The following is a 22,215-nucleotide window of genomic DNA, read 5'->3' as shown; positions in this document are numbered from 1 at the left end:
TTGGAGCCCTTTGATGGCAATGCACGGTAGGTGGCTTGCAACAGAAGGGCCATGGACATAGTGAAGCAGAAGGCAGACGTGCTCCACACCACCTGTGTTAGGAGGGGATCTCCGTTATCTTTCAAGAGTCTGCCCTACCCTATTCCCAATGGATATCACCTTAGGTCCATCGGCTGCCTGGAACCCCTGCATATGCTTCCAAAACATACATACTTAAACTAAGATTCAACCCATAAATTTGATGTGGTATGAGATTAGCAGCAATAAGGAGAAAATGTATCATGATACACCATTAAATTCTGTGGTTTATTAATTTCTGGTATTTTCATGCAGTGTCTTTGGGCACCAGCAACTATCTAAAACCTAAGAAAATATAAACTCTGGATCGCACATGCATGACGCTATCATTACATCATCTCGTTTTTAGCAAAGAAATGCGTGTTTCCACCAAGACTCCTGTGGAAGGCTGTTCTAAACCATTTTCCCCTTTGCTGACACATGGAGGAGCCCAGATCTGTATCAATGACTGGAGCTCACACTTGGGATTTCACAGCTATGATTGGCAGCCTCAATGAGATTCAAGGTCAGACACACAGCACCCTTGGCAGAGATAAAGAATCAAATAAGGAGTCTGGAATACTGGCCAGTTGTGCTTATCAGCCCCCTCTCCCTCTGCTTCTGGGCAGACAGGCTCTGCAATGTCTGTAGCTTGCTCTCCTCTCCAGGGCTGTCTGTCTCTGGGCTGAGTGACACAGCAGGAAATTGCTATCTGATTTAGTAAGCATCCTTCAGGCAAAGGCAGTAATTAAAATATTCTGATTTCAAAATGCTAATTGTCTGTCTCGGTGTGATGGCATAAATGGATCGGAATGCAAAACAGATTCTTAGTACTGTATCATGCCCACTGAAGTGTTGTTTTAGTTTACCGTAGAGTTATTTCTGGCATTCAAATGTGCTACAAGCATGCATGTGCGTGCTGAAGCATGGTATATTCACATGCATGTCCATTATATAATTTAAATGAACACTCTATATATAGTGATATCGATGGAAGATAATGCTTAAAATAATATCCTGGTTACTCTTGAATAATTGCTCATACATTCATTAGCCGTGTTGTCTCCCTGGTAAAAGGCGGTTAAATGAGATGCAGAAAATACAGAGTTGCTACTCTTGTGCACTCTAGCTTATTGCCATATACTTTCTCCTCATCCTCACAAAAAGCCACCCTTTGTTTATTTAAGATGCATTTTGGTACGGGGAAGCCTACTTGACGTTTATCTAGCACTTGCTTATCCAGATGTATGAGAAAGACTAGCTGAGCCCCTCGGTGGATTGACCTCGAATTTCCCTCTATTCACGGGACGCCTCAGCCAGGACTCTCAGCTAAGAAGGTCCTATAGAATCCAGGACTCAGACGCCCGAACGTAGCTTTCAAAGCTACGCGTGAGTTAGTCTGGGTGTACAAGGATAGAGGCAGGTGGTGTCTTCTGTAAGGGAAGCCTACAAGCCTTTCCCAGAAGTATTCCGGTCTACTCACAAATGATGAGCTAACCGAAGAAAACCCTTGAATGTGACTTATTGATCCGAAGGCTACAAGTTTACAATGTCTGCTGGAAATTAAATGCCAATAGCTACGGAGGCCCTGAGCTGTTAGTATAACATTGACCACCAGAGTTTGGTGAAATGGTACCCCACTTTTTAAATTATCCTTTCATGATCATTAGGAATGATGTCTCAAGACAGATGCATGTCCCTATCGGCACCAGTGCTCAGAGAAGCAGCCTTATATCTAACAGATTCTCAGGGTCAGCTGTGGTCACTCTTTCACCACGCACCTGAAAATTGCATTCCAGAGAAATTAAAGTACACTGTAGGAGTTCCCGGGGCATTAAATTGTGTGCTTTAGAATTTAACTCCTCAAATCCGATCTTAGAGACTGAAATGATCTTCCAGGAACAGGTGGGAAAATAAAAGAGGCACAACCCCCCTCTGCACCCAGGGATTTTGGAAGTTCCTACTTCGGCGTCAGGGTCTTTGGATATGGTTTGCCTTCTGTAGTAGGCCAGGCATGCAGCGCTCCCCTCCCCCATTCCATGGTGTGCCCAGTGCACCCTGGACCACGGACCTGCTGTCCATGGAGTGTGATCTAAGCAGGGTTCAATGCTCCTGACGACATTCCGAGCGCTCTGTGGACCACTCCGCCATCATCTCCTCCATTTGCTTTGTCTCTACTGTTTCTCCCTATTCAGCAGCTCTGTGAATGGACGGGATTACGGTGACCACTGGCCTGTGGGTTGTTGCTAGGACAGAAAACCCCAGGCATTATTTAGGGAATGGTATTTGGTCTCTAGCCTTCTCCTGGAAACACAAGAGCCTTTCCTTTTAAAGCAGCAATCCCCACTCCAGGTCCCCCAGAAGCTGAGGTAAATATTTCCAGTTCATTCGGTGGGACGCAGGGCTGACCGCGCGAGGCCCCGCCCTTGATTCTGGGACTTCCTTGGAGGGGAAGATGAGGAATCTTTGATCACCGGTTGGACTGTCCACTGAATGTCCTTATGTTTTTGCAGGAGGGGAACGAGATCGGATGACAGCCAATCATGAGAGCTATCTCCTCATGGCGAGCACCCAGAATGACATGGAAGACTGGGTGAAGTCCATCCGCCGAGTCATATGGGGACCTTTTGGAGGAGGTGAGCAGCTTTTAGCTATGGAAAGCAGAAAGTCGAGGAAGCAATTCATCCTTTTCTTCCGTCTGCTGGTCCTGTGAGCTCCTATGTCCCAAAGGGTAAACGTTGAGATAAATAGTAAATTATTCAACACTATTGGTTAGATGCCTATCTAGATGACTCCTAGGGGGCTTAATCCAGATCACACGTCATTAATAACCAAACTTCTGCGACTATGTTGAATTCTAAAACGGAATAATATTAGGTTATTTTATTTTGAACTTTTTTTTCCATTTTTTGACTAACAAGTGATTGTGATATACAAAAATGTCAAAACGATCCTTATTTTTACATGCTAATTTCAAAATCAATTAAATGTGAGTAAGTAAAACCCTAGAGTTACTTCTTATGAAACTGATAAAAAATGACTTAATAAATAGAATGTGTGTGTGTCTGTGTTTGTGTGTATGAGTGTGTGTGTGAGAGTGTGTGTGAGTGTGTATTGTGCGTTTGTGTGTGTGCGTGAGTGTGTGTGTGAGTGTGTATGTGTGAGTGTGTGAGTGTGTGTGAGTGTGTGAGTGTGTGTGAATGTATTGTGTGTTTGTGTGTGAGTGTGTGTGGATGTGGGTGTCTGTATTTGCATGTGTGTGTTTGTGAGTGTGTAAGTGTGTGAGTGTGTGAGTGTGAGTGTGTTGATGTGGGTGTGGGTGTCTGTATTTGCGTGTGTGTGTTTGTGAATGTGTAAGTGTGTGTGTGAGAGTGTGAGTGTGAGTGTGTGTGTGTGTGTGTGTGTGTATCTGAAGTATCTGTGGAGTGGCTGTACACTTGCACCAAGATGCTTCAGGAACTGAGAGACACATCACACAGCAGGGTCCACACAGTCATATCATTTCATCACCTCTCACCGTGGCCATTTTTAAGTAGACAACACTGACTGACACACGACTTCTTAGAACGTGTCTCCTGTGTTCTGAAAGATGGACTGCGCAGATATTGAATGATTCATTACTCACCACAAGGAAGGAAGGAAGGCTTAGTTCACACCGCAACTTGAATGAGTCTTGGCAACAGTACCCTAAGTGAGGAAACCAGGCCCTACCCCTCCCCACGGTCCACTTGTATGATTCTGTTCACAGGAAAGCATAGATAGGATATCACAGAGAACAGATGCCCGGAGCTAGGGCGGAGGGTTGGGCTGGTGAGTGGCTGAGAGCTAACAGGTATGTAGTGTCCTTTTTAAGACTAACCGGTCATGGCTGCGCATGCGTCAAACCACTGCTGCTTCGGATACTCTCCGTGCGTAGACGATGTTCCAGATGTGTCTCGATAAAGCTCTTAGTCACACCTGGATCACATAATTCCCTCTGACCAAAGAACACACTTCCCCTCCTGTATCTACTGTGGACCCTTGAGTTTATTAATTCCAAATAGCTATTTCTCGCCCTCCTCCTTCCTTTCTGTCACCCAGACTTCTGTGGTCTTTGATTAGGAGGCACCTGGCCTGCCTTCCGCGGCTTGCCACCTTCAGATACATCTTAAATGTTTGTACCACTGTTCTGGCACCTCCTGGGGAAGCTACAAAATGTACTTCAGCCTCAAAATGGGTAGGTCTCCTAATCATACAGAGCATGTGCTCTTTCTGACGTTACCATAACGTGCTTTGGTTCACAGTGGCAAACACCTGAGACTCTAGCGCCCCACTCTCGTAGCAATCAACAACTAAGTAGGAAAGAGAGAAATCGTAGGACTCTTCATCAAATGAAAACAGTTATGTTACAACTACTCAGATTAACTGCCCAGCTGGAAAACTTCACCACAGAATCTAGATCTCCTGAACTGGGCTGTCTGCTTAACGTTCCCATGTTGGGAAGCCAATTGTGTCTGCATGAAAGTAAACTAAAAGTGTGTGTGTGTGTGTGTGTGTGTGTGTGTGTGTGTGTGTGTGTGTATGACTGTGTATGCCTGCATATGTGTGCCTATATGTGTACCTGTGTATGTGCCAAATGTGTGTCTATGTGAGTGTGTCTTGTGTTTGTGTGTATCTCTGTGTGTCTATGTCTATGTGTGCCTATACATTTGTGTATGTGTATCTGTGTGTGTGCCAGGACCTAATGTATGTCTATGTGAGTGTGTGTCTGTGTGTGTGTGTGTATGTGTATCTGTGTATGTATACCTATGTGTGTGTGTGTACCTGTGTGTGTGCCAGGAACTAAATATGAGTATATGTATGTATATTAGTGTCTGTGTCTATATGTGTGTGCCTGTGTTTGTGTGCATGTGTGCCTGTGTATGTGTGCCAGGGTCTAAATGTGTGTCTATGCATTTGTGTTTGAGTGTGTATGTGTGTGTGTGTGTGTGAGAGAGAGAGAGAGAGAGAGAGAGAGAGAGAGAGAGAGAGAATGTGTCAGTAATAATTAAAGAATCACTCACCTGAGAGGGACTGGGACACAGGACATGGAGTGAGGAATGGACTGGGAATGATACCCTGTCTTCATGTACAAAATTCTCACAATAGAATTTAATAAAACCAAACCAAAGCTGCTTGTCAAGGTGTTCGACCCTGGAAATGTTTGGTTTTAGTGTTTTACGCTTGTTTGTTTTGTATTTTATTTTTAATTGAGTGGAGTGGCTCTTTTAAATATGTTTTCCAGAGGTTTCAGTTTTTCAGAGGCTAGGGGCACCAGATGACTATAAAGCTATAGGTACAAGATGGTGTAAACTGTCCAGCATGGGCAGTGGGGACCAAACTCCTGTCCTACAGGAGCAGCATGTACTCCTAACCACAGAGCCAGCCAGCTCTTTAGCCCCTCGCTTGTTCTGTAAATTGAATTTTGTTCCAGTTGACTTTGAGATAGTGTTCATAGAGGTGGCCAATGCTAATCTGCTAAGTGGTTTTCAGTCACCTAGAGTGAACACACACACACACACACACACACACACACACACACACACACACACACTGCTATCTGCCAGGCTATGACACAGGGGGCTAAACCACATTGAGCAGTCATGCTATCCTGAAGGGTACCAACCTCATACAACTCAGAGTTTGGGGAAGTTCTTGCTGAAGGGCTGGGGAGGAAGGTGGCCAGGGGGGTCAGCTAGGGTTAAAATGCCAGCATTCCAGATCTGCTTAGGAGGCAGCCAGGTGGGTGAATGATTAACCCAAATCAGTAAATCATTCAGTGAACAGGACTGGAAGGTTTGGAGGACAAGGGCTGGGGGGAGCTCCCAGGAGCTGGCTTTCAGACCAGAGAAGTGGATACATTTTCAAACTTGCTTCAACTGATTTGGTTTTGCAATCGCACCTGTAGACTCCCCTGCTGCCAGAATTAATTTTTACAGACACATTAAAAATATATAGATATGTAGTAATATGTGACATAAAAGTCTGCATTTTACTATAGCATCCCCAAATAGAACGCATGTGAATCTTGTGTGACGAGAGGGAGAAAGAGGGAGAGAGAGAGAGGGAGAGAGAGAGAGAGAGAGAGAGAGAGAGGGAGAGAGAGAGAGAGAGAGGGAGGGAGAGGGAGAGAGAGAGAGAGAGAGAGAGAGAGAGAGAGAGAGAGAGAGAGAGAGAGAGAGAGAGAGAGTGTGTGGAGGGGCTAAACCAGACGGCAGAGAAAGTGCTGAGTCAGACAAGAGTTGTAGGACCAGTGCAAAGTCAGAAAAAAGAAATTAAAGGGGCTTCACAGGGAAGAAGGCACCCTTCCTCCGGTCCTCATGCTACTGCACCTGCTTCGTCTGACCAGCAGGCACGGGAGGCTGCGCAGCCACAGCTGTGACTAGGCAGCAGCAGCCCTGCCAGCTCCCGCCCAGCTTCCATTGAGAAAAGGGAACCGGAGCAGGAGGGGGAGGAGAGCTCCCTGCAAAACCGCCTCCGGAACAGCCAAGGAGACTCCGAGAATGGGCACCGGACTCTTCTTACGTGGCGGCTCCGCGGGGAGCTGGAAGACCGAAGGGAAAAGGGAGAAGCCTGCAGAGAGCATCAGAGGCTGAGGGGGTACCATAAAAGGAGCAGGGGAGTCCTTTGCAAGGAATTACCGTGCACTGGAATGCGTTCTGGAGAAGGTGCCAAGGATTCCTTCGCCTTTCTCTCAGATTAAAGGAGCCAGCCAGGACCGTCCAGAAGTACTCCCGAGGGGCCTTTCAGTCCTTCTTCCTCCTCCCCACACGCACAGGGCCACTTGCTGACCTTTCTAGAGGACTTTCTGTCCAGCTGAGAAGACAGTTCTCAATAAAGGAAACCACTCCTGCCTCGAGAAGGTAGTCGCCGCTTGCTTGCTGCAGTTCTTTTCCTGTGACATTTTGGAATGTCTGCAGAAACTTAAAAACAAAACAAAACCAGACAACAGCAGCAGCAGCAATAACAACAACAACAAAAAAAAATCCTCAAAACTCACTGAATTAGGCAAAGGGAGAAGGAGAGTAATTTGTTTTGTTTCTTACCAAAGAGGACTAAATGAGATGTTACCTTAACTCGGGACTTGGATGATCAAAACCCCGGAGTTCTAGGAATCAGCACTTGAGACTTGACACATAAACAAACATGAGGAAGAGCGTCTGTGGGCTTCCACACAGAGGCAGGTTTTAAAGAAGCCTGAGCTGATCTTATAAAAACTCGGGGGGCCTGCATGATGCCTGAAGACCGAAATTCGGGGGGACGCCCTTCAGGTGCCTTAGCATCAACTCCTTTCATCCCCAAAACTACATACAGAAGAATCAAACGGTGCTTTAGTTTCCGGAAAGGTCGGTAGATGGTATCCTAAATGTCCTTCTAATGAGTGTCTGAATGTCAGGCCATTGTGGAAGCCTTCAGACCCGTTAGACTCGGACGGAATGGGGGTTTGCGAACGGAGGGGCTTAGCGCTGTGTAAGACATTGCTTGTCTTGACTGATTTTTTTTCCCAAGGTTCATATTGATCTGTGCGTTGCTGTCTGTGAGGGTAGGTGGGGCTTAAGAATGGTTGTTCTATAAGGATCCTTGACTGACAGGGAACTAAGTGAATCTGAAAGGAGGGGCTAGAGTACTCACTCTTGAGCCCTTCACACACTCAGATCCATCATCCTTGTTCTGACCCCTGAAACAGGTCCCTCCCTGTTCTGCTTCTCATCCTTTTGTTTTTCCAAATGGAGCCTCCTGCCATCTCCCTACCCTACCTGAAAAAATTTGACAATCAGGTTCCCTGTGGCAGCCCCTGCCCCCCTCCCAACATTGGCTAGAAGTAAGAATCCCCTTGAATTCCCATAGTGTTGGGAAAGAACAAACAGAAGGAGGGGATATAACATCTTACAATCAACAAAAACAACCAAGGCATTTCTAAATTGAGTTGTTTTCGGGGAGGTGAAGGGTATGGCATTAGGGAATTAAATGTTTTCAGGAAAGGGTTATGTGTAATTATTTTTTTTAAGTTCCTTTTGCCTTAAAGTGATACCGCTAAGGTAGAAGTGTTCAAAGGTGAGTAGTTAGAAAGGTACGGCAGCTAATGAGTGTGGAACGGCTTCCAGGGCTGTCACCTTCTCCTGGTCTTCTGCGTCTGCCGCCCCTTAGTTATTAAATCCCCTACTTATCGGCCAACCAACAAATGAGAAGATGTGAAATTCAAGTACAGTGGGAACTTAAGCCCTAAGGAGCTATGACCGTGATCACCTGTTAGCAACAAGGTGTTCGCTCTCGTTCTGACTTTACCTACAAAGAAATTAAATGAGATGCACACAGTGGCAGCTCTTGTATTTTTTTTTTAAATCTATGAGCATCTTGTGGCCACTGCCAGATTACATCATTGATAGAGAAATTATCAGAGGAAGAAATTGAGAAAGGCCCTAAGACAAAGATGTGAGGGAGAAATACCTTTGCTTAGAGCTTCCCAGCCCTTTGAGAGTAAGGAAATGTTTGGGGAACTACTTCTGCATCTCTGACAAAGCAGGGCTTTCTCCACCATTGCTCCCTCCCTTCCTCCAGTGCTGGAGAGCATACGGTAGGTGTGTGGGGATGCCTAAAGCCTGCTGTATGCCTTCAAGTTCCCCAAAGGAAAGGCAGCCCAGGAAAAATGTCCCCACAGGTTGTCAGGACAGATGCAAGCTCACAGGTGACTATTCTTACTTGCCTTTTCCTTACAAAGTCTTCCTGGTCTGGGGGACATTCAATATTTAACTCAAGGACTGATACTCCACTTACAAAATGCTATTTTCTGCTTTCTGTTGGAAGCAGGGAGGGAGGAGGCACAGGAAGCAAGCAGCCTCTTATGTCGGATCCCTGGGCTGTGTAACTGCAGTTCCGCAGTAGAGCACAAGAAGGAGGAACCCTAGCCTTTGCGGCTGCAGTGTTGCCAAGCTGCTGGGCCACATCCATGCATTTGCCACCCCTGCATTGCTGCACAAAGCGTAGGCACTGCTCAGCCTTGAAGTTTGATGCTAGAAAGAACAACTTCCCTCTCAATCTCAGACTCCAAACTGTCACCTTAAGAAAAGCATGGTTTTGAGCTTTTCTGACTCCGGTCCCCAATGGAGTGTTTTCTACAGTGGACCCCTGTTTCGGGGCCCCTCCCCTTCCCACTTGTCATTTCTGCAGAGGACTGAGCTGAGTGTGTGCAGCTAAGAAAGCATCCAGATGAAACAAAGGCAAAGTGCTGAGACGGCTGTTTTCCAGCTGTCCCCAAGGGTAGACCATGGGAATGAGAGACTCTCGGGATGTCAGCAGCGTTGGAAACAGTGCCAGGGTGCAGGGTAGAGTGGGAGACATTTCCAGGTGCCAGCCGTCGGGCTTTTCCTTAGACCTGTTCTGGCCTCCACTGCCCTCCCAGCTCCCTTTCTTGATTTGAGTACTGATTAAGGTCACTGAAAATGTTTCCTCCGTGGGTTTTTATGAAAACCTAGGAACTAAGACGCAGAGGTGAGGCAGGAAGCTGGGCACTGCGGTGTTCCGGGTTTGTCCAATGGCGAAAGAAGGATTATGGTGTGCTTTTAACCTCCTTGTTTTTGAACTTTAAAATTTCATCATGACTGTAAGCTTGAGATTGAGAACTATTTTTTTCTTCATGATCAGAAACTAAAGTAGAATTTTAACGCCTGACTTTAAGCTCCCAGTTCCCCAGCAGCTCTTTATAGACTGTGGCATATGACATATAGCCACTTAGAGCATCGGGGGTTGGTCCTGGGGTGCCTCCAGCCCCACCTTTGGTCTCCTGCCTCAGCCTGCAATTCCCCTTCACTAAGTAGCTGCTCTCCACAATGACAGTCCTTGTCTGTCACATTTTTCATAAACTCCAACATGGCAGTCCATTTTATAAAGCACATCTGATCTCTAGGTCTACAGCATGCTCTCAGGCCCTGTCACACAGCCCAGAACCTGTTTCATGACACTGCACTTCCCACAGAGATAAAAACTACTTTGCATAATTACCAAAACAGCTCCACCAGTTACCTAGAGATAGCCCCCACAATTTCCCAGGCTAACCTATTTCCTCCCACGAAGCACACACTCCACACCATTTCTTGCCTTTTCACTTCGTGCCTTCTACAGGGCTCTCTCCTCCCTCGAAAGGTCGCTCTTTGTTCACGACATGGATAGCTCTCACCTCACAATTCTTTCTGTCCAGCCTTGTGTTTCATAGACTCCCTGAGCAGCACATATGTAGTTCACATGCCCACTGATTGATTTCTACCCAAAGTGAATTGCAGTGACAGGCCCGATCGGTTAATATCAAAATGAGTGGTGAACTGGTCAAGTGGCCGTGTGTAGCCTGGTATTTATAAATAGAACATCATTACAGTCTTTCTGCAGTTTCCTGCTAGTCTGTAAGCAATTTGAGTTAAAATACAATGACTTCATATTTATGGAGATTCAGCCAAAATCATCCTCAGAAAATGAATGTTGTTTATGTTATAATCATGTTTTTTTGGAAATTGATTTGTCCAAATACTATTGTCGAAACACAATTGTCCAAACACGAATAATTTTAAGCTGCATTACTTGTCCGTGAGTGGCATTTTGGAGTCTCCACCAAGCCATGCTGGAGATAGAAGAAAGGCAGAACGTTGTCCTCCGAGTTATGGCTTTGTAGACTCCTTGGGGACAAAGAAATAAATGAGTACCCATCTGTGTTAAGTACAGTAGTAAGTGTTGTATGGAGCCATGAGTACTGACTTTGTAGCTCATTTGGAAAGGCAGAGAATGACTTAACCTATGTGAATTTGAGTTTTCTTCTCTGTGGTCTTAAGAAAGTATGCAGCATTCTTGGGAAGAAAAAAACCCCCAGCAGAGTTAGATTAGTATAATAGACTGCAAAAAAGACATTCGGAAGCATCCGTGCCTGTATTTATAACGTGTGTGTGTGTGTGTGTGTGTGTGTGTATGTGTGTATGTATTTGTGTGTATATGTGTGTGTATGTGTGTGTGTGTGTGTGTGTGTGTGTGTGTGTGTGTGTGTGTGTGTGTGTGTATTAGATGTGCAGCCTGAGACAGGTTACCTGGCATCTTTTATTTATCTGGTTGCAGAAGAAAGATTCCATTGGAGAACATCCTTGAAGTACACGCAGGCCATCTGATTAGGTTCCCAGAAGCAAATGATGCTTCTGTAATTGCTGCTCTGATCTGAGGAGAGGCTACTATGTCAGTTCCCTCACTTAGGATACTTCCCTTGTTTTCCCAAGTCTTTATCTCCTCTTTTCTCCCTCATTCTGGCCGACATCGGTACTCGCTGTTAATTGCGATGGGTCTTAGCTCTTTGATTTGAGCCTGTGTGAGAGGTTCTTGCACTAGGAAGCTGGTGACAGACAGAAGCTGGCCATCTTCATTCTGTACTAAAATAACCCTTTTATTTTGACTTATCCATTTACGAAGGGTGAATGTTTATTGAAAGTTTTCGCAGTCCTGATGATACCAGAATTTGTCTGCTAGGAGAGCTGTAGTCAACAGAGGAACCAGAAACATTTTTTTCACTCTTTGATGAGCATGTAGTCTGGCAACCAGATGGGACCGGAACTCTACAATAACCAATAAAAGAGACCTGGAACGACAACTAGGAATTTTGACTTGCTTTGTCGGAAAACAAGGGCTGTTTTATTTTCATAGAAATGAACAGCACACCTCATTTTGTTTTATGGAATTACTCGTTTGTTTTGTCTAATTGAGAAGATGACATGTTGTAATCTTACACATGCATGGTTCATCCTGCAGAAATCTGTGGAGAACTTTTGTCTCATCCGTGTTGACATTACGCTCCAGGGATCTGAGGCAGCAGATGTCCCACAGGATTGATGCTGTGCATGCCGAACATCACGAATTTGAAAATTCCAAATCTGAAATGTTTCAGTGGTGACATGATGCTGCCATAGAAACTTCTATACCATAGAACTCTCTCAAGCACAAAACAACGTAAACTGATCCTCAGTTTATGTGTATAGATGTACTGAGCCACTGGTGAACTCTGTTTAACCTTTGGAGCCATTGCTAAAATATCTCATTGTATCTGCAAATACCCTGCAATCTAAAAAATATCTGAAATCAGGACCACACTGGTTCACACATTTCAGGCGAGGGACACTTGATCTCTGTGAACCTTGAAGTATCTCGAGCTGGCAACAGTTCAGTTCTCGCCTGTGTGCCACCATCCGAAACTTGCTCACATCTCCCCATAGCTATATTGTGAACTTTAAAGACTAGAGGCATTTGTATACAGAAGATTTTTTAAATCTTAGAAAACAGAAAGGATGCTATACCCACTTCATGCTTATTTAGGGAGCGACCTGAAATTGGCATTATTTAAATTCACATTTTGAGGAAGCACTAGAAACAAGAGTGAATCGGACGTTGTGGCTTCATGGGTATTGTGCAAACAGTTGTTGTGAAGAAGCAAAGGTCAGGTTCTGGAGACTTCATTGTGTGGAAGAATTTGTTGACCAATCTGGGCCAGGGGACACCACTGGACAGCAAGTAGCAGGACAGCACCAAGATCTGATTTAGAAAGGACAAGCATCTTCATCATGCAGCCATGCCTGGGAGCAGAAACATTTGCTCCTGACTGGGAGAAGAGGCTCAGGAGACTCAGAGGCAACAGGAGTGTTTAAGGTCAAATCTCAGAGCTCAGGAAGTTATGAAACTCCTGAGATCTGTCTTGGGGAAGCAGATAATCTGAGGGGGAAATGCCTGCACGTTAGGCAGGGACATTTAGAGCTGCAGCTTTTGTGAGTTGTCACCCATGCTGAGTGTGCCTTCAGCAATGCAGGACATCTGAGTTGTCCATGATCCTGTGAGAACTCCCCTTCCACTCCTGTAGGCAACTGTTGGAGCTACTTGGATTGTCGTCAGTGACCATATGTTTTCTGTTGTCACCTCAGAACAATCAAGAAACAATCACTCTGACAGTGTTTTTGCATGGGTTGGCAACTCCGGTCTTCAAAAACACATGCAAGAAACAATGTCTCATCTAGTGTAGCAGCCAGGAGAAACAATGTCTAATCTAATGTATCAGCCAGGAGCTTGGAGGGGAGCAATGTGAGCATGAAATATGTGAAGAGAAGAAACCCCATGGACTCCTACATCAAACTTCAGTGAGATGGGAAGATAGTTGTGAACAGAAGATAAGATGTTGGGGAGTCAAAGAACATTGAAAGAAAAATTGGTTTAGCTCCTTTTAAATTTTTCCCCACTGGATGATTTTAGCGACTTTGTCAAAGATCAAGTGACTATAGATGTGTGGGTTCATTTCCCGGTCTTCGGTTCTATTCCATTGATTTACCCACCTCTCTTTGTACCAATACCATGCAGTATTTATCACTATTGCTCTGTAATACAGCTTGAGGTCAGGGATGGTGATTCCCCCAGAAGTTCTTTTATTGTTGAGGATAGTTTTCACTATCCTGGATTTTTTGTTTTTCCAGATGAATTTGCAAATTGCTCATTCTAACACTATGAAGAATTGAATGAGAATTTTGATGTGGATTGCATTGAATCTGTAGATTGCTTTTGGCAAAATAGCCATTTTTACTATATTAATCCTGCCAATTCATGAGCATGGGAGATCTTTCCATCTTCTGAGATCTTTGATTTCTTTCTTCAGAGACTTGAAGTTCTTGTCATACAGATCTTTCACTTGCTTGGTTAGAGTCACACAGAGGTATTTTATATTATTTGTGACTATTGTGAAGGGTGTCGTTTCCCTAGTTTCTTTCTCAGCCTGTTTATCCTTTGAGTAGAGGACGGCTACTGATTTGTTTGAGTTGATTTTATACCCTGACACTTTGCTGAAGTTGTTTATCAGATTAAGTAGTTCTCTGGTGCAATTTTTGGAGTCACTTAAGTATACTATCGGATTATCTGCAAATAGTAATATTTTGACTTCTTCCTTTTGTATTTTGTATCCTTTGATATCCTTTTGCTGTCTAATTGCTCTGACTAGGAATTCGAGTACTATATGGAATAGGTAGGGAGAGAGTGGGCAGCCTTGTCTAGTTCCTGATTTTAATGGGATTCCTTCAAGTTTCTCTCCATTTAGTTTGATCTTGGCTACTGGTTTGCTGTATATTGCTTTTACTGTGTTTAGGTATGGGCCTTGAATTCCTGATCTTTCCAAGGCTTTTATCATGAAGGGATGTTGAATTTTGTCAAATGCTTTCTCAGCATCTAATGAAATGATCATGTGGTTTTATTCTTTGAGTTTGTTTATATAGTGGATTACATTAATGGATTTCCATATTTTGAACCATCCAGACACAGTTTACAGGGGTTCATACTTGCAACCCTTTTAGTCAGGAGTGGATTGGTTGTAGGGAGAGAAATAGAGTGAGGTGAGAGGGCCACAGTTTTGAGGTCAGCCTGGGTTTCATAGCAAGACTCTATCTTAGAAGAAGGAGAGGGGTGTGGAAAGATTTAGAATATTGGTGTTGAAGGGTCAGATAGGCACTTACAGTGTGACAGAGCATGTTGAATAGCCCAACCTGAGATAGAAACCCAGGAAGGACTGGCACATGTAGAACCACACCAGGGCCAACAGAGGAGATGTAGACAATGAAGTGAGCACAGCTGAGAGCAGAATTCTGACAAGTGCATTATGGGAAAGGGTCGCAGGAGGCATAGGGGCATCCAAGAGGCCAGAATCCTGAGACCAGAAAGGGCCAGGAGGCAGAGTGGGGCTGCAAGTTTCAAAAAGGACAGAACAAGTCATGAAATCAGTGGGAAAAACCAAATGAAGATGACAGAGATCTCGTGACTTAGAAAGTGTTTCTAAGTGTAGGACAATGAAAGCTTCATACGGTGGCAGGGCAGATGTCAAATGGCAATCTCTTAAATGTGGACAGAGGTGACAATGAAGCTAGTTACACCACAGAAGGAATCAGGGGAAGAGTGGGCTATTCGAAATTACATTGCTCCCAGAACAATTTTAAATCAGCCAGTGATATCATTGTTACTATTACTACTACTACTACTACTACTACTACTACCACTACTACTACTACCACTACTACTACTACTACTACTACTACTACTAGTACTACTAGTACTACTTCCATCAGTGATTTCTCTCTCGAAGTTTAATCTTACACAGGAGACTCCTATTTATGGTGTGGTACCATAGGAAGCCAGAGACGGTAGGTCCATTCTCTTCCAGAGCTCCTGATGTAGTCAGTACCTATTGGCATCTTCACTCTCCCTTTGAAGACAAGTTCCACCCCAGAAAGCTAGCATTTCCCCCACAGGGATTACGTATCTCGTGGACAGTGCCTACATGTTTTCTCTCTCTTATATGGCTTATTGCCAAGTGTGTAAGTTTCTTGTGACAGAAATGAAATCTCTGGGCAGTAACAGCCTCTCTGAAATGTCAGAGGTCTTTCTCTATTTTTTTTTTCTTGTTGTTCTGTCTTTTCCTCTGATTGATGTATTCTTGGTGTTCTGAACGCCTCCCTCCTCGGTGTGATGAGAAAGGCTGAGAAGCCATAGAGGGGAAATGGAGGGTTTCTTTCCCACTCTCTCTGAGGCAGTCGTCCACGAGAAGAAGTATTATGTAAGCAACAGGGCCCACGTGACTCTGAGATTCCTCAGCTGTGAACAAATTGGCCTCCCTGTTCACTAAGCTTTGTTACCTTTTGACAAGTTCTTGGTAAGTCATCCGGAAACACGGCAGTGGAGGTGGTGCCTGCCTCCCGGGTCCTGTGAGATTAAATAAGAATGTAGATAAATACCTGGTAAAATTCCCGGCATACAGGACCTGCATATTAGCCCTCTTTAGAGCGTGCTGCTGGGCTCACTGGGAGGACTTCCTGATACTTTAAATTATCATGACAAGTGAGAAAAGGGAGGTTTCTGGTACCTGGGCATAAGTGAAGGTTTACAGAGAATGGTCTGGACGGAGGCACACTTTCCTTCTGTCATGGGAGCTCTGACCTGAACAAGGTACTGAATCTCTCTGAGACCACCCACCTCCGACATATAGATACAGTAGCCAGCTGCTCCACATATTTTACAGAAAGTAGAGAATGCTTGTCAGGGACTTAGTGTATGGTGTGTAATAAGCACAAGCCTCTCGCTATGCTTTCTAAGGAAATTCTAAGCAATGCATTTGAGAAAGTGACACTCAGAAAACTGAATTGCAAAGCAAATCACCGGACATTTTGAATGGGTTATAGCCCAACACAGCTAGTTCTAAAAAGAGGACTGAATCACCAATAGGTATTTGTAAAAAGGCTTGATATCATTAGTCATCGGGAGAATGTTACCCCTTCACTCCAGTAAGAACGGTTGTATCAAAAGTCCTGAAGAGGACAAGTGAGCGCTGGCCAAAATGGAGGGGAAGTGTAACCCTTGCACAGGTCAGTGTGGCTATCATTTACTGCAGGCATTATGGCAATCTGGGGTTTTCTCAAGGAGTTAAAAAAAAACAATCTATGCTCTATCAATCATATATGTCTTAATCAGGGTTTCTATTCCTGTACAAACATCATGACCAAGGAGCATGTTGGGGAGGAAAGGGTTTATTCAACTTACACTTCCACATTGCCGTTCATCACCATGTTACTTACTGGCTTGCTTACCCTGCCTTGCTCAGCTTGCTTTCTTATAGAACCCAGGACCAACAGCCCAGGGATGGCTCCACCCAAAATGGCCGCCCCCCACCGTCCACCCCACCCCCATCACTAATTGAGAAAATGCCTTACAGCTGGGTCTCATGGAGGCATTTCCTCAAGGGAGGCTCCTTTCTCTGTGATAATTGCAACTTATGTCAAGTTGATGTACAAAACCAGCCAGTACTATATACATACATATATGTGTGTGAGTGTGTGTGTGTGTATGTGTGTGTGTCCAAATATATACATATAGACATACAATATACATCCAAAAGAAAGTAGCATGTTAGCATGTCCGAGTTTATTGTAGTACCTCATACCATGGTGAAACCTCCAACATCCATCAACTAGTTAATAAGAAAAGTATGGTCCCTATAGAAAGGAATACTCTTCAGCCATAAAACATGAAATCCTGCCCTTTGCAAAAGGATAGATGGAACTGGAGATAATTATATTAAGTGAAATAGAACAACACAGACAATCCAATATCATGGGCTACCATTCAGGTGAAAAACACAGAAATGTTGATCTCTTAAGAGTAGAGTGGTGGGTACCAGAGAGGAGGGAGGGACGGAGAACCTGAGGAACCGCACTGGGTTATGGCCGGATAGCAGCAAGATGTCTGCTATGCCAGCGAGCATAGGTGCCAATCACCAAGGGGGAAAAAAAACAGTATTAGCTGTTTACAAACCTGGTAGAACAAGTCTTTAATCCCAGCACTTGGGAGGGAGAGGCAGGTGATCTCTGAGTTGAAGCACAGACTGGTCTACAGGGTGAGTTCCAAGGAAAGAAAAGAGAAAAAAAAATTTAAAAAAAGAAGAAGAAAGGATTTACCATCTTCATCATAAAAGCATGACAAGTGTTTAAGAGAATTATACACTTCATTTAAACATTATTCAGTGTTTATGTTACGCATGTATTAAAATGTACAGTGCCCCTTACATATGCATAATCGTTTGCATGTTTATCAATTTAATATTAATTCTTAAAACTCCATTGATGACTTTAATGTCTAAGGAGGAAACCAGATCCTGTCTCTCCACTGTCTGGAGCTATTATTGGCAATTCTCGATCCCATGGTAGTTATGTATAACTCATTGCTTCTTGTGGTCAATACCAGTCTTTGCGACCACCCAGTGTCAGTTACCTTCTTTTGATAGCTGTGGCAGTTCCTTCTCCTCGCCCAGCTCCTTGGATAAGCCAATGGAAGGAAGGGGTTAACTGAGATGTCCAGCCAGAATTCTTTCCAAGAACCCAAACATATCCAGAAGAGCTTAGCCACTCTTCCCAGGCTGCAGGACAGGATGTGAGCATTCTGCCGCAGGGAAGTGGGAGAAGCATTTTATCTCCTGGCCTCTGAAATCGAAATGTCGAGAGAAAGCGGGCACGTGAATGGTTGCTGAATTATTAAAAGTGTCTGCCACACCATTACCCAGGAACTGCTTGTCCTAAGTTCTACAAAGGAAGCCCCATCCCCCTGTGACCTGCTGCCTTCCCCACTGCCCCTCTAAACACCACTTCCGGTCTTTCTAAAATGAGTGCGTGTGAACTCCATTTGCGCTAGGTTTGAGGCCACGTACAGAATTGCTTTGTCTGTCGGTGCCATTCCTAACGGGGCTAAGAACACACTCCTCAACAAGCAAGATGTTTTATCGCTTGGAATGTGATGATTCTGCACTATGAATCCGCAAATAAATTATATAACAGCCATCTGTTGTTATTATCAGATCTTTGAGTTAATGGCTGCTGAGTAAGGCTTCTTGGGCCTTACACGATTTCCACATGTAACATTTGTTTTTCTTCCTCCTTTGTGAGACTCGGGAGTTTCCAGTTCCCTTTATTATTGGAGCTTAGACTATCCCAGAAGGGTGGCAGAAGGAAACCCCGAGGATCCATTGGATGTGCGTGTGTGGTGAGTTTGGTTGTACATCGCTGGGAAGCAGCAAATATCAGATACTTGCCACCATTCCAGCCTGAGTCCTTCACAATGTGTCTGAAAGGAAAACAGCAATTAATAAGTAGAAAAACATTTCTCTGTGGTCTCTCCTTTTTCCAGGTATTTTTGGACAGAAACTGGAGGACACGGTCCGATATGAGAAGAGATACGGGAACCGGCTGGCGCCCATGCTGGTGGAGCAGTGCGTGGACTTCATCCGACAGCGGGGGCTGAAGGAAGAGGGCCTCTTCCGACTGCCCGGCCAGGCAAACCTTGTCAAGGAGCTCCAGGATGCATTCGACTGTGGAGAGAAGCCCTCCTTCGACAGGTATGTCAGACAGGCCACGGCTTGACTGACCATCCTTCATGAGACACTCAGCCCGGGCGAAGGGATGCTGTGGGCTGAGTGCCTGATGACTGACAAGTTAGATAAACAGAGAGTAGATTGTTAGATTTGGCAACATGATTTTGAATTAATTTTACTAAGTAACAGAGGAAATTTTGTAGCAATTTCCATGTTGGTCCCAGCCATTGACTTTGCCTCCTCTTAAAGCTATTACCTAATCTTGACCTCTGTACTAGAATTCAAATTCTATTAACCTTTTGTTTGGGGAAAATAAATCACTTGTATGTCTTTTAGAAAGGTTTTTTTTTTTTTTTGTCTTCAAAAAGTGATAAATGACGATACAGATGTTGGCATCGTGGTTTAAATTATCTTAACAATAGTATCATATTTAAGAATGCACCTATTTCTGCCTTAGCCAGGAACTTATTCATCAAGTCACAAGGTGTACAATATTGTGAAATTTGAAAAATAGTAAAACTTCCAGACATGAAACTAGCAAGTATCCCTGAGAGCCCTTCATTGTTGATACTTTGTTGAGGATCCCTGAGAGCCCTTCATTGTTGATACTTTGTTGAGGATCCCTGAGAGCCCCTCATTGTTGATACTTTGTAAATGATCTCCTTCTTTCACTTTAAATTTTAATAGAAAAAAACTTTTATTTTACTATCATTATGTGGCAGAAACTTTTACATTCTGAAAGTGCAAACATGCCCCTTTATCCCAACATATTTGAAGACAGAATTTCCTTCATAGTACTATCTTAGTTGGGTTTTACTGCTGTGAACAGACGCCATGACTAAGGCAACTCTTATAAGGGCAATATTTAACTGGGGCTAGCTTACAGGTTCAGAGGTTCAGTCCATTATCATCATCAAGGCAGGAACATGGCGGCATCCAGGCAGGCATGGCGCAGGAGGAGCTAAGAGTTCTGCATTTTCATCTGAAGGCTGCTAGCAGAAAACTGGCTTCCAGACAGCTAGGATGAGGGTCTTAAAGCCCACACCCACAGTGACACTCCTATTCCAACAAGATCACACCTCCTAATAGTGCCACTTCCTAGGCCTAGCATATACAAACTATCACAAGTACCTTCTATAATCACTCCAAAACCTCACACTAGTGTGAGTGGACACAGCTCTCCAGGACAGACAGGAAAAGAGAAGCTGACATCCTGTGGTGAAGGAAGCGTCATTGAGAGAGTATTCACCCCCAGAATTCAGACATGCTCACCATATCCTCCATCACCCTTCCTTGTCCTTCCAGCAGAGCTGTAAGTGATGGTCATTCTCAGCACTGACAACACGTATCAGGGTATAAACTCTAACACCGACGAGGGGACAGGAAGAAGATTTACCTAAGTGTGGGTGGAATCATTCCGCTGGCCAGGGATCCCAGTGGAAAAGACAAGGAGAAAACAAGCTAGCCTCCTGACATTCGATGTGGACATAGTATGACCCGACACTTCATGTTCCTGTCCCATGCCACCTTATCTATGTAGACTGTACCCTCCAACTGTAAGCCAAAAGGCTGCACCGTCCGACTGTGGGCCAAAAGGCTCACCTTCCAACTGTGGGCCAAAACAAATCCTTTCTTTAGTTTGATTTGTTGGGTATTTGTAAGAAAAATATCTAAGGCCATGGTCTTTTGTCCTTTAGTTCTTTCTCTAAATCCTTGCTAATATGACTGGAGGGGTGTTGTCTATAATCTAGAGCATCTGTAGGATGTGCCCTATAGCAAGTGATCTCCAGACCAAGTTCTCACCAACTATTGGGTGATAGTGAAAAACTGCATAACCTTTATATAAAATGTGATCGTGTGCAAAATGCACTTACTATTATATGAAGCACATCATGTGTAAGCAAACTGAAAAAATGTAAGACACGGTTCATCTTGCCAAGAGGATCTGTGTGTTGCGAAGTCTTTAGACATTGTAGGCAGGACTCCTAAAGCCACACGTGACGTTTTGGGGTCGATTTTGTTGAATAAGTTTGCTCACATGGTACCAAATGCCAGGTACCATGATGGGTGGCTCACACTATCCCCAGCTACATGACACACCATGCTGAACTTGGTGGTGGGCGGAGAGTTGTTAAAACATTAATACCTTTAGATTCACCTGTTGGGCAATGCTTGTCAGAGTTATCCCATCTCTAGTTCACATGGTATCGGCTGTGATTGAGTCTATCTGTGGTAAATGAGAGCTTTAATAAACAAAGTCAGATGCCCAAGGTGGTCTGGCCAGCATCATTGATGGCTGCTGGAATGGCATGCCTGCTCTTGTATCCTCGGGGCTTCACCTTTTAGCCGGTGCTGGGATTCTTCTCATGACAGCTTAGGTCTTGTGTAAACCACAGGGACAAGGCCCATCCGTAGATGAGTAACACCCACTGGCCATTGCTAGGCAACCAATCAAGGTCTACTCAGATTAAAAAGGAATTTAAAAAAAAATGAACTTACCTCTTGGTAGAAGCGCAGGGGCGTAGATGTGGGATCAATTATCCAGTCACCGTGGGAGCAATGGGAAATACTTGTTCATTTACCAGGTATCTCTGGACACCTTCTGTCTCAGACCCTGTGCTAGGTGGAAACGACAGGCAGGGCCCATCCTCTTCACGAGTTTTCATTTCTAGAGGTGGAAGACGATCGATACATGGCAAATACAAATATGCTTACACACGGTGATGAGGGTGGGGTGGCTCCTATATATAAAATTTATGGATGCAGCCAATTTAGAAAGAGGTGAGGAATTCCTAAATCTGTGCTCTGGGCAGGAAATAACAACATGTGTGTGAGCAAACGTGGTTGTGAGCCACCTTGCCATCAGAGCAGAGTTCCACAGTGCCAGAAGGCTATCGCTTGCAGTTCGAGAGTATTTTCCAAGTTGAGCGTTCCGCCTCATCGACACTTTAACTGGTTGGATCTGGTATTTTACATATAGAGGTCTTTACAGACTGCATTAAGAGATGAAGAGACTTGTCTGGGAACATGTATAATTTAAAGTTAATCTACACACACCCCCGAAAATGATAATAGGGTAAGAGGGTGTGTGTGTGTGTGTGAGCACATACGCACACGTGCGCTTGCACTTGCACTTATTTTCAGGCTTGTGTTTGGAAACCTTTCTCATAATGTATTCAGCAAATAAAAGAATGAGATGAAAACTGCAGAAAATTAACCTCTGTCCATCAGGGTTCTCTAAG

The 22,215-nt window shown here is 44.3% G+C and overlaps 1 protein-coding gene and 1 long non-coding RNA gene across 12 annotated transcripts in view; one reads left to right on the top strand and one right to left on the bottom strand.

Annotated features, from left to right (window-relative positions):
• Arhgap24 (Rho GTPase activating protein 24) overlaps positions 1-22,215 on the top strand; it is a 629,479-nt gene that overhangs the window by 573,598 nt on the left and 33,666 nt on the right. For 8 of the 11 annotated variants that reach the window (NM_001393820.1, XM_087582828.1, XM_087582834.1 and 5 more), the window contains 2 exon segments: positions 2,571-2,693; positions 18,790-18,997. In NM_001393820.1, coding sequence (NP_001380749.1) covers positions 2,571-2,693; positions 18,790-18,997 — 331 coding nt within the window. 11 annotated transcript variants of the gene reach the window in all.
• LOC148001203 (uncharacterized) lies at positions 280-7,169 on the bottom strand. Its single transcript, XR_015637259.1, has 2 exons — positions 6,717-7,169; positions 280-2,774 (listed from the first exon to the last, which is right to left on the bottom strand). It is a non-coding gene; the product is annotated as an uncharacterized LOC148001203 (long non-coding RNA).

The sequence above is a fragment of the Rattus norvegicus genome, chromosome 14, assembly GCF_021556685.1.
Source record: "Rattus norvegicus strain SHRSP/BbbUtx chromosome 14, alternate assembly SHRSP_T2T, whole genome shotgun sequence".
Lineage (NCBI taxonomy): Eukaryota > Metazoa > Chordata > Mammalia > Rodentia > Muridae > Rattus > Rattus norvegicus.
This window is presented reverse-complemented; position numbering and strand designations above follow the sequence as displayed.